The 15029-nt window shown below is 42.7% G+C and overlaps 1 protein-coding gene across 1 annotated transcript in view; it reads left to right on the forward strand.

The window, feature by feature from the left end:
* Window positions 1-5729, forward strand: part of LOC123730423 (kinase suppressor of Ras 2) — a 71538-nt gene extending 65809 nt beyond the window's left edge. Inside the window, exon 6 of the mRNA XM_045707065.1 lies at window positions 5329-5729. Coding sequence (XP_045563021.1) covers window positions 5329-5518 — 190 coding nt within the window. The 3' untranslated portion in view covers window positions 5519-5729. The remainder of the gene's footprint in view (window positions 1-5328) is intronic.
* Window positions 5730-15029: the final 9300 nt, after the last annotated feature.

The following is a 15029-nucleotide window of genomic DNA, read 5'->3' on the forward strand; positions in this document are numbered from 1 at the left end:
CGCTTTTCACTTTCTTCATTTAATTTATCCGCAAAAGATGTTTGTTTGAAGTGCTGCCTTTCTCACCGCTGTATTCTGCCTGATCAAATGAGAATTTGTTCTGTTTATATCAACATCATTCGGGTGTGTGCATGTTTGCTTGTCTGTGTAACATCCACACCAGATCATGTGGTTTTTGTGTTTATCTATTCCCTCCAGCAGTTCTAATGACTTGCCAAAAAAGAGAGTTGAACCTTTAATGAAAATCAAAGTGTTGTTGTGTTGCGTCAGGCTTCGAGTTACGGTATATAAACACAGACACGAGACTGGACCATGTGATTCTTACTCAACTCACTTAATACACGGCCAGGCATGACTCCAACACCATCATTAAGTTTGCAGACGACACAACAGTGGTAGGCCTGATCACCGACAACGACGAGACAGCCTATAGGGCTGGAAGTCAGAGACCTGGCCGGGTGGTGCCAGAATAACAACCTATCCCTCAACGTAACGAAGACTAAGGAAATTATTGTGGATTACAGGAAAAGGAGGACAGAGCACGCCCCCATTCTCATCGACGGGGCTGTAGTGGAGCAGGTTGAGAGCTTCAAGTTCCTTGGTGTCCACATCAACAACAAACTAGAATGGTCCAAACACACCAAGACAGTCTTGAAGAGGGCACGACAAAGCCTATTCCCCCTCAGGAAACTAGATTTGGCATGGGTCCTGAGATCCTCAAAAGGTTCTACAGCTGCCACATCGACAGCATCCTGACTGGTTGCATCACTGCCTGGTACGACAATTTCTCGGCCTCTGACCGCAAGGCACTACAGAGGGTAGTGCGTACAGCCCAGTACATCACTGGGGCTAAACTGCCTGCCATCCAGGACCTCTACACCAGGCGGTGTCAGAGGAAGGCCCTAAAAATTGTCAAAGTCCCCAGCCACCCCAGTCATAAACTCACCTCTCTACTACCACATGGCAAGCGGTACCGGAGTGCCAAGTCTAGGACAAAAAGGCTTCTCAACAGTTTTTTACCCCCAAGCCATAAGACTCCTGAACAGGTAATCAAATGGCTACCCGGACTATTTGCATTGTGTGCCCCCCCCCCTCTTTTTACGCTGCTGCTACTCTCTGTTTATCATATATGCATTGTCACTTTAACTATACATTCATGTACATACTACCTCAATTGGGCCGACCAACCAGTGCTCCCGCACATTGGCTAACCGAGCTATCTGCATTGTGTCCCACCACCTGCCAACCCCTCTTTTATGCTACTGCTACTCTCTCTTCATCATATATGCATAGTCACTTTAACCATATCTACATGTACATACTACCTCAATCAGCCTGACTAACCGGTGTCTGTATCTAGCCTCGCTACTGTATATAGCCTGTCTTTTTACTGATGTTTTATTTCTTTACCTACCTATTGTTTACCTAATACCTTTTTTGCACTATTAGTTAGAGCCTGTAAATAAGCATTTCACTGTAAGGTCTACACCTGTTGTATTCAGCGCACGTGACAAATAAACTTTGATTTGATTTGATACAATGTACAAATAATAAGGTAATGAACTTCAGACCCTGGCCGAGAGCCCACTCTCCGAGATCATCTCAGTAGGAGTTGGGATATGCAAAAAACACATTTCCAATTCACACATGCGTATTAATACACACTTGTATGTGTGAAATTGGACAAATATCATAACCCACCAAATTCTTCTTCTTCTTCATTGCTTGTGTCCCATTATCCATAATATAATACAATGTACTGTAGTGTGCTACTTATGCTAGTATGGAATCCATAACATGGACATCGGAACTCTCGCAAATGTTAACTCCACCACAGACTACCATGGTTGACAGTATGATGGCATACTTACCAGTAGTGGTATGCTTATTGCGCTAGCTAGGGTATACTTATGGGCCACCCACCATGTGGAAGGAATCCATTTCATAGATTTTTTTGGGGGGGCTCCCCTCAAATACTTCCATGTCTGGCAGTATGATGGAATGGTACAGTAGCATGTTTCGTATTCCACATAGTAGTGACACAATGACTGAACAGATTGCCATGCTGCTGATCTGAGCAACAGTGTACAATTATTCACATCTTACTTGACACCTGTCCTCCCCCATCCACTCTCTATGTCTCTCTCTACCTCTTTCCCCCTCTGCAAATAATCTATCCATCACTGGAGGTTCATCTATAGACACAAGGAGAGATGAATGGGCCAAATTAGATTTGAATGGCATAATGTGGTTTTAGCGTTATTGCCAACCAAGGCTTGAGTGAGAAAGGGATAACCTGCAGGGAGCTTCCTTATTGCAGGAGAGTGATTGTGATGATGTGTCGAAGGACTGCTTAAAAGGTCTAATTGTGTGTCAGTGATTGAGGAAAAGTCTTGCAGGCTTTAATACCAACCAGAAACTGACTGCAGTCCAAATGAGCAGTCTCACTCAGCCTGTCCATCTCTGTCTGTCTCCCACTATGGCACTTCCTCACTCTTTTGTTTCCTCTCTCTCTGCCTCAGCCCCTCACCACCTCTCTCCCGGCATCCCTCTTGTATTCTCTCTCTCTCTCTCTCTCTCTCTCTCTGCCCCTCATCACCTCTCTCCCTGCATCCCTCTTGTATACTCTCTCTCTCTCCCGGCATCCCTCTTGTATTCTCTCTCTCTCTCTCTCTCTCTCTCTCTCTCTCTATATATATATATATATATATATACACTGCTCAAAAAAATAAAGGGAACACTTAAACAACACAATGTAACTCCAAGTCAATCACACTTCTGTGAAATCAAACTGTCCCCTTAGGAAGCAACTCTGATTGACAATACATTTCACATGCTGTTGTGCAAATGGAATAGACAACAGGTGGAAATTATAGGCAATTAGCAAGACACCCCCAATAAAGGAGTGGTTCTGCAGGTGGTGACCACAGACCACTTCTCAGTTCCTATGCTTCCTGGCTGATGTTTTGGTCACTTTTGAATGCTGGCGGTGCTTTCACTCTAGTGGTAGCATGAGACGAAGTCTACAACCCACACAAGTGGCTCAGGTAGTGCAGCTCATCCAGAATGGCACATCAATGCGAGCTGTGGCAAGAAGGTTTGCTGTGTCTGTCAGCGTAGTGTCCAGAGCATGGAGGCGCTACCAGGAGACAGGCCAGTACATCAGGAGACGTGGAGGAGGCTGTAGGAGGGCTACAACCCAGCAGCAGGACCGCTACCTCCACCTTTGTGCAAGGAGGAGCAGGAGGAGCACTGCCAGAGCCCTGCAAAATGACCTCCAGCAGGCCACAAATGTGCATGTGTCTGCTCAAACGGTCAGAAACAGACTCCATGAGGGTGGTATGAGGGCCCGACGTCCACAGGTGGGGGTTGTGCTTACAGCCCAACACCGTGCAGGACGTTTGGCATTTGCCAGAGAACACCAAGATTGGCAAATTCGCCACTGGCGCCCTGTGCTCTTCACAGATGAAAGCTGGTTCACACTGAGCACATGTGACAGACGTGACAGAGTCTGGAGACGCCATGGAGAACGTTCTGCTGCCTGCAACATCCTCCAGCATGACCGGTTTGGCAGTGGGTCAGTCATGGTGTGGGGTGGCATTTCTTTGGGGGGCCGCACAGCCCTCCATGTGCTCGCCAGAGGTAGCCTGACTGCCATTAGGTACCGAGATGAGATCCTCAGACCCCTTGTGAGACCATATGCTGGTGTGGTTGGCCCTGGGTTCCTCCTAATGCAAGACAATGCTAGACCTCATGTGGCTGGAGTGTGTCAGCAGTTCCTGCAAGAGGAAGGCATTGATGCTATGGACTGGCCCAGCCGTTCCCTAGACCTGAATCCAATTGAGCACATCTGGGACATCATGTCTCGCTCCATCCACCAACGCCACGTTGCACCACAGACTGTCCAGGAGTTGGCGGATGCTTTAGTCCAGGTCTGGGAGGAGATCCCTCAGGAGACCATCCGTCACCTCATCAGGAGCATGCCCAGGCGTTGTAGGGAGGTCATACAGGCACGTGGAGGCCACACACAACTACTGAGCCTCATTTTGACTTGTTTTAAGGACATTACATCAAAGTTGGATCAGCCTGTAGTGTGGTTTTCCACTTTAGTTTTGAGTGTGACTGCAAATCCAGACCTCCATGGGTTGATAAATTGGATTTCCATTGATTATTTGTGTGTCATTTTGTTGTCAGCACATTCAACTATGTAAAGAAAAAAGTATTTAATAAGATTATTTAATTCATTCAGATCTAGGATGGGTTATTTTAGTGTTCCCTTTATTTTTTTGAGCAGTGTATATATATATATCTGCCCCCCACCACCACCCCAGTCCCCCAGGTGCCACTGCAGGCTCATCATTAGCAGTGTCAAGGGGAACTGAGTGATACGTGTGTGATGAGTGTTCCTGTCTCGTTTTTGATGGGTTACACAAGCCCCCCTCAGTGATGCTTGAAAGAGGCTGAAGGGCCACTGCTCTGGGCCACTCTGGGGGTGTGTAAACCCATTATGGACTGGTTAGGTGGCAGAGCCCATACCTAGCCTAGTTTTACAGCCCGTGTCTTGAAGAGCCATCCATCCCCTCTGTCTTTGTCTCTCTCGGTGCACTCTCTATCTCTCTCTCTCTGTCTCTCTCGGGGCACTCTGTCTCTATCTCTCTCTCTCTCTCTCTCTCTCTCTCTCTCTCTCTCTCTCTCTCTCCGGTGAGTCACTCCCGTTGGGTGGCAGCCATGTTTGCTGTTGTTGTTGTTTGTCAGGCCTTAGGGTTAATTGGTGGGTTGTGTACTAGGTATTACCTAACTGCCTCTTCCCCCTGGCATTTCTTTGGGGGGAGGCTGAGGCTTCAGGGAGAGTGATGATTAATGTCGAAAGTTTAACACTATTACCCTTGAAGTGATATCATTTCTCAGGATATCTGAGATGTCTCAAGTTGTTTGATTTTCCCCATTTTCAAAGAAAAATATGACTTTTTTTACTCTGGATAACCCTTGCCATGTTGTACTGTATAAGTTGTATAAGAACTTGTATTATAAGAGCATTTTAACGGTATAATATATTATTATTATTTAAGTATACATTTTTAATTGTAGTTAATAACCATTTTATTACAGTATAATACTACTATAAGAGCTTTATTACTGTAGATTGTTTAATAACAGTATATCTATTGTATAAGAGCTATAAATATACTGGACATTTAACTGTATAATAGAAGTCTATAACTGTTTTATAACCGTATATTTGCAGTATAAACTCTTTAACTGTAGTTTCTAATAATTTATAACAGTCTAATGGTAGTATAACCATTCTGCTGTGTGTGTGTGTTTCAGAGTGAAGCAGAAGAAGTCCAAGCCTCAGCACCTGAAGATCAACAGCAGTGTGGGGAGTTGTGAGAACCTCCCTACCCAACGCTCACCCCTCCACTCCTCTGACCATCGCTCACTCCGTTCCTTCTTCTTCCCCACCTTCATCCCCTCCACTCCCCCCGTCCACTCCGATGCAAGTAAGTGCCCTTTCTAGACTACCTTGGTCACTAACAAGTTATGATACCCAGGTATGCAGACAGCTTTCCTAAATCATACGTTTCAGGCATTATACGACTGTATTGACTTCACAGTTTGTCCACTCTCTTATCTGTTCAAGTGTCATATGACCATTGTCTGTGTCCAGTTTTATGCTAACTCTATGGTAGTACCACATAATATAGTTTAGTGTCTTAGCCATACCTCCACTTCCCATTCAGTCTCTCTCTATATTCAGCCCTAAACCCAGTGACTGCAGTCTCTCTCTCTCTCTCTCTCTCTCTCTCTCTCTCTCTCTCTCTCTCTCTCTCAGTGAGATTATACACATAGACGAAGACTAATCCTTCACAGATCACATACACGTATCCCAGGATACCCAGAGGTACCGTGTCAGCGCATACAGCCACCTTATTGGCTGTTGCCTTCTTAGTGTCCCCACCGGAAGCCATTAGCGCCTGAGCGGTACTGAGAAAGAGAGTGAGAGGAAGACGATGTGAGGAGACTGAGAATGACGGAGGCAGGGACAGGGGTGTCGGGGACAGGAGTGAAATATGGCCGTCGATAGGGGACCTGAATGGGTTTAGACCAGGGATCATCAACTAGATTCAGCCGTGGGCCAATTGAGTGGATGGTCAGGGGGCCGGAACATAATTACAAATAATTTGTAGACTGCAAATTGACCCCAAGAAGCCCAAACAGATATAATATTTGACTAAAACATAATAATGTCAAACCTTGCTTACATTTGTGTACGATCACATACACTGAGTGTACAAAACATTAGGAACACCTGCTCTTTCTATGACATAGACTGACCAGGTGAATCCAGGTGAAAGCTATGATCCCTTATTGATGTCACTTGTTAAATCCACTTCAATCAGTGTAGATGAAGGGGAGGAGACTGGTTAAAGAATGATTTTTAAGCCTTGAGAGAATTGAGACATGGATTGTGTATATGTGCCATTCAGGGGGTGAATGGGCAAGACAAAAGATTTAAGCGCCTTTGAATGGGGTATGGTAGTAGTTGCCAGGTGCACCGGTTTGAGTGTGTCAAGAACTGCAACACTGCTTGGTTTTTCACACTCAACAGTTTCCCGTGTGTATCAAGAATGGTCCACCACCCAAACGACATCCAGCCAAGTTGACACAACTGTGGGAAGCATTGGAGTCAACTTGGGCCAGCATCCCTGTGGAACACTTTCTACACCTTATAGAGTCCATGCCCTGATGAATTGAGGTTGTTCTGAGGGCAAAAAGGGAGAGTGTTCCTAATATTTGTACACTCAGTGTATATCTTTCGATTATGCATGTGAATCACTTGGAGCTGATTTGCTGTTGGGCCGCAGAGTGCATCCGTACACAGACTAGGCTAGTGGCAATGCCTCCAAACAGTTGTGATAGCCCTACCAGAGGTACAACAAAACACAACCATGTTTTTCACTCCCCTAATGTCTCCCATTTATGATATTTTACTGCAAAAGTGATTACATTGATATTGTTACACACACCCTAAACAAAAAAATGCTGAATAATGCCTGGCTAGAGGGGGGATGTAACCCAATATTACAAACTCTGATATTGCTAAAATGTGGAATACAAGTAGTCAGTTGTCTGCCCATCATACACAACAATGATTAGAATATCTTAATGCCTCATGGAAATATAGACCTGTAAACACAGAGATACAATAGGTGGAAATGTCAACTATGTATATTTAAGATGAACGTAAGCTTGGCTTTTTGGTAACTGATTAATAGACAACTTTCCAAGTCAAATGTTCTGTCATTCAGTGCGTTATGGTTCTGCCTGATGAAAATGCATGCAGTTGCACATGTTTTTTTGATGTTGTGGCTATTGTATATAACTCTAAGCATAGCCTATGGGACAGGGTTGGAGAGCCCATGCATAGCCGATAGAGCCAAGTGAAACGGGTTCTTATAAGCCCAGTCAATCAAGTGTGAAAACATAGTTTTGGGTGGACACTTTTTAAAAGAAGATCCCAGCTTTCTCCTGCTGCTATATTTATTGCTTAGTTCTTAAAATTAGCAGATAAATCCGCTTTACAACCGGTGTAGCCTATCTGGCATAAAGTGCCTTCAGAAAGTATTCACACCCCTTGACTTTTTCCCAAATAAATGGTGTTACAGACTGAATTTAAAATGGATTAAATTGAGATTGTGTGCCACTGATCTACACACAATACCTCACAATGTCAAAGTGGAATTTTGTTTGTAGAAATGTTTACAAATGAATAAAGAATGTAAGCTTAAATGTCTTGTCAATAAGTATTCAACCCCTTTGTTATGGCATGTCAAAATATGTTCAGGATACATTTCAGCACATTTTATTGAACAAGTCACATAATAGGTTGCATGGACACACTCTGTGTGCAATAATAGTGTTTAACATGATTTTTTTATGTTTACCCTATCTCTGTACCCCACACATACAATTATCTGTAAGGTCCCTCAGCCGAGTAGTAATTTCAAGCACAGGTTCAACCACAAAGACCAGGGAGGTTTTCAACAACAAAAAAATGCAGACACTGAATATCCCTTTGAGCATGGTGAAGTTATTAATTAAGCTTTAGATGGGTATTCAATACACTCAGTCACTACAAAGATACAAGCGTCCTTCCTAACTCAGTTGCCAGAGAGGAAGGAAACCGCTCAGGGATTTCACCATGAGGCCAAAAGGGATTTTTTAAAAGTTACACAGTTTAATGGCTGTGATAGGAGAAAACTGAGGATGGATCTCAAATATTGTTGTTACTCCACAATAGATACACACGGCTCAGCGTGGCTTAATGTGACCATGCCCCCAGTAGGGTACAGCAATAAGGTACTCGCATTACTCCCATGTATTTAGCCAAACTTTCATGGCATCCTCAGCAAACTGACACTTTTTTGTAGTTTCAATAAATAAACATTTTCAGCAGCCTCACGTGTCGTTATTAACATACTTGGCTGTCATGCTGTAAGTGTCATACTTACAGCATGACACTGTAAGTATCATGCAAATGTTTTGCATGATACTTACAGTGAGGGAAAAAAGTATTTAATCCCCTGCTGATTTTGTACGTTTGCCCACTGACAAAGAAATGATCAGTCTATAATTTTAATGGTAGGTTTATTTGAACAGTGAGAGACAGAATAACAACAAAAAAATCCAGAAAAACGCATGTCAAAAATGTTATAAATTGATTTGCATTTTAATGAGGGAAATAAGTATTTGACCCCCTCTCAATCAGAAAGATTTCTGGCTCCCAGGTGTCTTTTATACAGGTAACGAGCTGAGATTAGGAGCACACTCTTAAAGGGAGTGCTCCTAATCTCAGCTTGTTACCTGTATAAAAGACACCTGTCCACAGAAGCAATCAATCAATCAGATTCCAAACTCTCCACCATGGCCAAGACAAAAGAGCTCTCCAAGGATGTCAGGGACAAGATTGTAGACCTACACAAGGCTGGAATGGGCAACAAGACCATCGCCAAGCAGCTTGGTGAGAAGGTGACAACAGTTGGTGTGATTATTCACAAATGGAAGAAACACAAAAGAACTGTCAATCTCCCTCGGCCTGGGGCTCCATGCAAGATCTCACCTTGTGGAGTTGCAATGATCATGAGAATGGTGAGGAATCAGCCCAGAACTACACGGGAGGATCTTGTCAATGATCGCAAGGCAGCTGGGACCATAGTCACCAAGAAAACAATTGGTAACACACTACGCCGTGAAGGACTGAAATCTTGCAGCGCCCGCAAGGTCCCCCTGCTCAAGAAAGCAGGTTTGCCAATGAACATCTGAATGATTCAGAGGACAACTGGGTGAAAGTGTTGTGGTCAGATGAGAGCAAAATGGAGCTCTTTGGCATCAACTCAACTCACCGTGTTTGGAGGCGGAAGAATGCTGCCTATCACCCCAAGAACACCATCCCCACTGTCAAACATGGAGGTGGAAACATTATGCTTTGGGGGTGTTTTTCTGCTAAGGGGACAGGACAACTTCACCGCATCAAAGGGACGATGGACGGGGCCATGTACCGTCAAATCTTGGGTGAGAACCTCCTTCCCTCAGCCAGGGCATTGAAAATGGATCGTGGATGGGTATTCCAGCATGACAATATCCCAAAACACACAGCCAAGGCAACAAAGGAGTGGCTCAAGACTTAATCCCATAGAAAATCTGTGGAGGGAGCTGAAGGTTCGAGTTGCCAAACGTCAGCCTCGAAACCTTAATGACTTGGAGAAGATCTGCAAAGAGGAGTGGGACAAAATCCCTCCTGAAATGTGTGCAAACCTGGTGGCCAACTACAAGAAATGTCTGACCTCTGTGATTGCCAACAAGGGTTTTGCCACCAAGTACTAAGTCATGTTTTGCAGAGGGGTCAAATACTTATTTCCCTCATTAAAATGCAAATCATTTTTCACATGCGTTTTTCTGGATTTTTTTGTTGTTATTCTGTCTCTCACTGTTCAGATAAACCTACCATTAAAATTATAGACTGATCAATGCTTTGTCAGTGGGTAAACGTACAAAATCAGCAGGGGATCAAATACTTTTTTCCCTCACTGTATTCTGACACTCTACATTTTTACACGACCGGCCACCACTGACAGTAAAGCTAGTAAAGCTGTCGCATTATACTTACGTCACTGTTTGTTTACCCCTAGCTTTTTTGCTGGTTAGTTGACATCTACCTGGCTAGTGAGAGAAGTTCATCTCAATCTAATTCGCTAGTCTTAAATATGTCGTGTAACTTCTTCCAGTCTTTGCCTGTCTCTGAATGGTCAAGGTACATATTTAGAAAGTTGATTATTCTTGGCTTGCCTATATGTCCTTTCAACTTGCCAGTCTCTCACTGTTCAAATAAACCTACCATTAAAATTATAGACTGATCATTTCTTTGTCAGTGGGCAAATGTACAAAATCTGCAGGGGATCAAATACTTTTTTCCCTCACTGTATTGAAGCAACATCTCAAGACATCAGTCAGGAAGTTAAAGCGTGGTCGCAAATGGGTCTTCCAAATGGACAGTGCCCCCAAGCATACTTCCAAAGTTGTGGCAAAATGGCTTAAGGACAACAAAGTCAAGGTGTTGGGGTGGCCATCACAAAGCCCTGACCTCAAGCCTATAGAACATTTGTGGGCAGCACTGAAAAAGCATGTGCGAGCAAGGAGGCCTACAAACCTGACTCAGTTACACCAGCTCTGTCAGGAGGAATGGGCCGAAATTCACCCAACTTATTGTGGGAAGCTTGTGGAAGGCTACCCGAAACTTTTTACCCAAGTTAAACAATTTAAAGGCAATGCTACCAAATACTAATTGAGTGTATGTAAACTTCTAACCCACTGGGAATGTGATGAAAGAAATAAAATCTGAAATAAATCATTCTCTCCACTATTATTCTGACATTTCACATTCTTACAATAAAGTGGTGATCCTAACTGACCTAAGACAGGGAACTTTTACAAGGATGAAATGTCAGGAATTGTGAAAAACTGAGTTTAAATGTATTTGGCTAAGGTGTATGAAAACTTCCAACTGTAGCTAGTGAGATACAAACAAGTGTTAGCGACATAACAGTGATGAAGTCCTTCTAACACACTTAAACGTATCGAGGAAGCGGAGCCCACAACTTTCCATCAACATCGCGGCGTAAAAGCCTGAAACCATGAGGTTAACCTGGTCCTTGGGTAGTTGATGAAACTTAATTTGGTAGTCTTTTTCTCCTAACATTGTTCAAGCAGAACAGTACGCAACAGCTTATCAGCATCGTAAAAGGAGGGTTAGCTAGCTAATTAATAAAGTCTGTTTGGCTGATAATCGTGACATAAATTTCACGTGTTCATCCTAACATTTCTACGTTTAGAATTAAAATGTTTTTAGGTATGATATCGTTTGTTGATTAAGACAGCACGGAAGCATGTTAAGAATGACCAACCAAGCATATCCAAAATGTTTATAGAATGATAAAAAAAAGAATACAGCCGTTGTCAGGTTATGAGTAAGGTAGGCAATTTAACATAGGAGTAATGCGAGTACCCTACAGCTGTACCCTACTCGGGCGTGGTCATGTTAAGCCCTGCCTTGCCGTGTGTATCTATACTAAACCAGGGGCGCAACTTTGGTAAAACATTTTTGGAGGCATCTAAAGCAAATTTCCTGCATTTCTACTAGTGCTGTAGCTGACGGAAAAAAATCTTAGTCGACCAAGGGTGGTCTTTCTTTTGACCAATCGATTGGTCAACATTTTTAAACATGCATTTTTCCATATATAGACACACCCAATGTGTTTTACTAAAATCAACTATATGTACTGAACTTGTGTGATGCTTTAAACATGCTGTTTGGTTAAATAATTAAGACACACAAATGATTCGAGGGAGCCAGAGATAAAAAAAACTGTTTCTTACCCTTTTTCTCCCGGTGCTGCTTGCCTTCGCAGATTCTGCCGTTAAGCTCCTGAAAATGCCGGTAATAGGCTACACCAGCGACCTTTTCCATTTGGATTGCCAATTTATCTTACCATTTCTACCAATCTGCGTGCCAGTTATGTTTTTCATATGCACATTTTTGTGGAACAGTTTAATTTATAATAGTCTTTGTATCTTAAAATCATTGTCTGTGGTTCTATCTAAATCTAAATTAAAATTATACAAATCTAAAAGTAACTTTTATTGCCATTACCAACTATGTAAAATGAGTCTACATAAAGCCAACATAAAAACATTGCAGCCTGCAGGCAGAAAATATCCTGATGAAAATAAATATCCTATAAATCACATTGGCTCCGCATGGCCTGTCTGCAACAATCTCGAAACATTGTATCAACTGTCAACTGGGTCGCCCAGAAACTCACACTAGCAAACTTGAAACATTATATAAAATATTCTGGGCCCTCAGAGTTTCCTGCGCCAGTGAGCTCGGGACAGACACAGCTGTAGGCTATTTGTGTAAGGGATAAGAAGTAATCAGGTATTTTATGTTTCCACTGGATCAGAGCATTACATTTTCCACTTCTATGCCAAGTGGTAATCGAAAAGGGGCGAACTATAAATATTGTTCAAATATTTTGAGGAACTATTGTCATTCTCAACTGATTCTAAAAACAGACTTTGTTTAGTTGCTGTTTGAGGTGAAGAAAAATTACTTTGAGAAGCTCCACAGCTCATTAGTGGTGGTGAGTTAAGACAATCAGAAATAATATCAGACATCCCCAAATGGGCACATTTATAGGCCTACATTTGCGTGCAGGCCAGGAAGACTAGTCATACTTTTATATGCGTAATCAGGTGTAGCATAGGTTGTGAGTTCTGCAAAACACATGTCCACTCTGACAATAAGAACGGTAAATGACTGTAATAATAATATATTGAATGCATTAACAGAAATTACCGTAACCAAATAAACATTGCAGATTAGAAATTATGGGAATTAACGGTAAATGTAGGCTACTACTGGTGATATTTGTAATGGGGAATTAATAGACATAGCAAACAATGCACACAATAAAGTTATGAAGCAATGAATACCCACAAAATGGCAGGAGAGAGCACATTCTGGAGAGAGATGTGCCTTGTGCATCTGAGCCACAATCCCCATATTCTTGTAGCGTGGCATCACCACGGCCTCCTCAATGAATTAGTCCACTGAAACAGGCACAAATCCAACAGGTGTCTCGTGTGGCATAAAAAAATTAAAACATTTGTGACTGCTTGACCCCCAAAAATCGAATGTTTTAAATACAGACACCCTTTTGTCATACAGTATTCCATATAAGGCACCTAGACCCTGTGAAAGTTGCACAGTATACCCTTAATCTTACATAACTTGACATTTCTCCTGTCCATTGTGACATTGTGGGAGGATAACCAACCTTCCAATTAATGGTAATGCATTTCTTAGCCGCTATAAATGCTATGGTTACACAGTTTCTTTTTATAACAGTCTCCAGTATCAACATTTCCAAGCAATCAAAAACAGGGAGAAGGGAGAATCTATAGACATGCCAGAATTCATCCAGCCTTCACAAGATCAAACGATCAAATATGTCCCTTTTTGTGTTTTACAACTCCATTAGAGGAATTACATTCCTGAGTGCATGCTATTCAGTTTCACTGGCATATAGGTATGTTCTATTAAAACATTTACATTTTTTGTCACTTATCCAGAGCGACTTACAGTTCATCTTAAGATAGCTAGGTGGGACAATCATGTATCACAGGCATAGAAAGTACAGTGTACAGTGTATTTATAATTTTTTGTAAAACATTTTTTTTGGGGGGGTGTCGAGATGAGGAGGAGGAGGATTATTTAAGATACTGTTTGAAGAGGTAGGATTTCAGATGTTTTCAAAAGTTGGGCAGGTACTCTGCTGTCCTAGCTTTAGGGGAAGCTGATTCCACCATTGGAGTGCCAGGACAGAGAAGAGCTTGGGCTGAGCGGGAGCTGGAGCTGGATGGTCTTACATCTGTATCCATTCATCATCATCAATAGTGTCTCCCAGGTTTTCCTCACAACTTAAGAGGTTTGTCTGACTGCCATAACATAGTTTCGATCTTTGAAGTTTTTCTGTTTTGTCCAGTGTTTGCTGCACAGAGAGAATAATGTGTTGCATCTGAAAAATGTCACGTCAGCGGTCACAGACAGGTCTTTACTTGCTGCCTGACCCTGCTGAGACCCCTGTCACCATCTGATCCTGCTCAGATGAGGCATGACAAAGAATTACCTTGGGGTACATAAATACATTATATTATCCAAGAATAGAATCAATGCTTCAATAATTGAAATTACCATTATTCCCAGATCTCTAACTGTAGCCTACCAATCAACTCAACATGGAACTTCATATCCATTCACTGAGACCCTGCTGGGACACCCGTCACCATCTGATTCTGCTAAGACATGATGAGCATAGTGTTGTGCACTGACTGTGCACCATGACAGTGAAACCTGTAGAGCTGTTTATACCGTGTCATTGTGAAAAGTAGGGTATTACTTGGGGAAACTGACACCAATAACGTTACATTGCTATACTGACACTAATAAAAACTCACATTGCGCTGTCAAAAAAACGTCAGAATATAGGTCTTCAATATCGGCCGCTGGTTTCAATGTTTGATTCAGGTCTAGTGTGATCGAGGCAAAGAGAATAGTTCAATTTAGTGATCTAGCTAGCTAGGAATTAGTACTTTTTTCCTGCTAAGTCAAACAGCAGTTACCTTTCCAGCTTCATCAGTCAAATAAAGAGTAGCCAGTTTCTGCTCTGCTTGCTTTGACAACTCTGAGAAAAATCACAACACACAAAGACAACAGCTGACTCTGTTCGCATGCACTGTTGTGTCTGCGTTGTCCTAAATCCATCTGGCTGAAACTGACAAACAGCCTACCCGACCGCTCTGAGGCGTCCGTATGGTCCTAAAGCACACAGTTGCAGCTTTTTGTATCACAGTGCAATGATAAAACTGGGGCGTCATGTCCCTCCCATCCCCAGTGAAAGTTGCACCTG

This window comes from Salmo salar, chromosome ssa24, assembly GCF_905237065.1.
Source record: "Salmo salar chromosome ssa24, Ssal_v3.1, whole genome shotgun sequence".
Lineage (NCBI taxonomy): Eukaryota > Metazoa > Chordata > Actinopteri > Salmoniformes > Salmonidae > Salmo > Salmo salar.